At 38.0% G+C, this 3,173-nt stretch overlaps 1 protein-coding gene across 1 annotated transcript; it reads right to left on the bottom strand.

Moving 5' to 3' along the window:
- Positions 1 to 531: 531 nt before the first annotated feature.
- TAAR5 (trace amine associated receptor 5) lies at positions 532 to 1,545 on the bottom strand. The gene has a single exon (XM_004609028.1). The coding sequence runs from the start codon at positions 1,543 to 1,545 to the stop codon at positions 532 to 534; it is 1,014 nt and encodes a 337-aa protein (XP_004609085.1).
- Positions 1,546 to 3,173: the final 1,628 nt, after the last annotated feature.

Below are 3,173 nucleotides of genomic sequence, written 5' to 3'. Positions count from 1 at the left end.
CACATTATAAAAATAAAAGAGGCTGCAAATTCTTAAATAGGATTATGCAAAGTGACATGACTTATAATTCAAAGCAGTATGCAAAAACTAGATTATATAACATCTGAGATCTTAGGAACATCTTAGAGCAAACAGACAAACCCTGTGATTTTCTACTTGTGTCACTCTGTGACCCATGGGGTTGCAAAACTTGCTGAAATCTGATCAGGTACTGTCAGGTTACAGAACCAAGGGCAAGAACTCAGAAATCCTGACCCTGGTTCTCCTTTCCTCTATCTGCAGAACTGTGGTCTCGAAGAAATAATGAGTAAGGAGTTAAGTACTTGCCCAAAGCTTTGACTTCCCTTTCTTCAATTAAACATAGAACAAAACACAGAACAAAAAGGTTTCTCTGACTTTCTAAATTAAGTTGCTTTTTTCTTCTCCACTTAAACCTTGCAGCCCTGAAAACAGTCCCCCAAACACCCATAGACATAACACCCAATATGCTTCCTGCCAAGACCAATTCCTTCCTGCATTCAGTCAAAGGAGTCATTCCTGGTACAAATCAATAGTGGGAGTCCTTGGAGAGAAGAGTTCCCGACTCAGGATGAGTTTCAGTGCCTTTCTGAACCACCGGTAGGAGAAAACGTAAATGATGGGGTTGCAGGCTGAGTTGAAGTAAGCAAACCAGATAAAAATGTCAAACACCAATGGTGGTGTGATAAAGTTTAGCAGGCTGTCGACCAGTGTATCAATGGTGAAGGGAAGCCAGCACAAGAGATAGATGCCTACGGCTATGCCCAGGGTTTTAGCAGCTTTTCTTTCACGCTTGGAAGCTCCATCCTGACTTTTGCTCAAGGTGCTTATCTGCCGAGCCTGCCGGGTAGCAACTATGAAAATCTTCACATACAAGCTGATCATAATAAGACAGGGGAAAAAGAACACAGGGAAGTTTAACCAGCCCCAAAACTTATTGAAAAGCAGCTGGCAACTGCCCACACAAGGCATCTCCTCCAGCCACTCACTGAGAGCACGGTCTACCACATCAGTGTAGAGGAAGAAGGCGGTGTAAACGGCTGGAACACCCCATCCTACTAGGATGTACCTAAAGGCAACCCTGACTGTGAACTTGGAGGGATAGATGAGGGGCTCGCAGATGGCACAGTGGCGGTCAATGGAAATGAAACAGAGATGGAAGATAGAGGTGAGGCAGAAGAGGGTGTCCAGGTAAGTGTGCAGGCGACAGAGGAAGTCTCCAAAGAACCAGCAGCTCTCCACTGAGCGAACTGTGCTGAGAGGCAGCACCAGCAGACCCAGAAACATGTCAGCCAGGGCCAGGGAAAGCAACAAGAAATTGGTGGGGGTGTGAAGTGCTTTGAAGTAGGACACAGCAAACACCACAAAGAGATTTCCCAGAACTGTTATTAGCATACCCAACACACAGATCAGATAGATGGCCAACTGGACACCCAGAGGATGGATTGTCCTGGGGCAGGACCCATTCACCTGGTAGCACAATGCCACGGGTTGTTTCTCGGCACCTGGATTGATGGTGGCGCTCATTGATGGTTCTCACGCTTCCCTCTTCTCTGGAACTGCCCACCTGTTCACACACACACACACACACACAAACACACGCACACACCACAACACACAACAAAACAAAACCAAAATTACTTGCACTTGATTAATAATTGGAAAGTGAGATCTGGAAATAAAAGTAAATCACAACCTGAATGAACCTTCCCTGCACCTGGAGGGGGAATCTGAAGCTTCCTTTTTACATTGTGCTTGAGATGTTCTGGTCTACTTTCCAAAAAACTCTTCTATCTTTATTAAGCAATAATAAAATAAGAAAAATTGAAAACTCATATTTTTTTCCTTATTTTGTCGGTTAATGAACCAAATGTGCTCTGAAAATAGATTACAGTATGACATAGCCCCAAGGAAAGAGAAACATATATGTACATAGTACATAAGCTAAATAATAACTCAATTAAAAACTATAATCACCACAAGTTGAATAGAGTGGTGTCTTTCCTTTTGATATATCTCGTCAAAAGTAAAATAAAATGTAAACTTTTGATTCTGTAATGAGTGAATGATTCTTATCAACAGATTATTACTTGCGGCTGAAGTACCTTCTGAACTCCCTCCTTAAAAAATTAAATAAATTGACAAATATTTGAATAATTAATAATTTTAATCATATTTCAACTCCTCTCAAGAAATAAGATCAACATAAAACCATAAGAACATGGATAAAATAATAAGATGGATATTATCTAAACCTGTTGTGGAGGTGAATTTGAAATATATGAAAATACTAAATCAGTTTTCTGTATACCTGAAACTACATCATGACAACTGAAATTATATACTAATTTTTAATAATGTAATTGCACTGAAATTGCTAAAATATTATACAAATTAAAACACTGAGAAAAACAATGTAGGCTAACCAATTTGACTCACTATGCAGTTGCTACACTAATATGAAAATTTTTTTTCTCTTGGCCTCTTTATTTCAAGTATGCTTAACAAAATTGAGAATATGCTATATAAAAACATAGATTAAAATTAGAGAATGACCCTAGTTTAGTCTTGCTTGCTTTATGTTTTCTGGAAATAACAGTGTCTGTACATCTTCAGAGAACTATCTGATATGAAAAAGTATTTTACAAATTATGTACTGAAATTTAAAACAAGTTCTACTAAATTGAATTGAAATTCTATGCTACTTACAGAGGTAGAAGTCCAGATCACTTCATGGGAATAAGTTCTTCTATCCAGATTATATAAATTACATAGACTTATCTTCTATAGGCAAAGAGGAGATATATGCAATTGGTTGATGATTTTATACTCCAAATAGAAACTATTCCTTTATGTCATATGTTATCCAAATGGGCAGTGAAGGAGTACCAAGGGACCTAGTTTGCACTATTCACAAGTCTCAGTAGTTTAAGTTTTCTTCTCTGTATGGAATTATGCATCCTGCCAATTAATTACATGCAAAAATGAGAAATAAATTAGATTTATTTTTGCTTAATTACTGTGAATTTTACATAACACTTCTACTTTTAGGACTATTTGTGCATCTTTCCTTAAAATGAAAAATAATTGGTCTTAAGTCATTATATTTTTGACACCCCCACAACCCCTACACACATAAACATAATGAATTCATC

The sequence above is a fragment of the Sorex araneus genome, chromosome 4, assembly GCF_027595985.1.
Source record: "Sorex araneus isolate mSorAra2 chromosome 4, mSorAra2.pri, whole genome shotgun sequence".
Lineage (NCBI taxonomy): Eukaryota > Metazoa > Chordata > Mammalia > Eulipotyphla > Soricidae > Sorex > Sorex araneus.
Note: the sequence above shows the minus strand (reverse complement) of the source record. Positions and strands in the feature narration are given on the sequence as shown.

What these genes read in the sequence shown, in the direction of transcription:
- TAAR5 (XM_004609028.1), bottom strand. Translation starts at nt 1,545, where the DNA reads ATGAGCGCCACCATCAATCCAGGTGCCGAGAAACAACCCGTGGCATTG.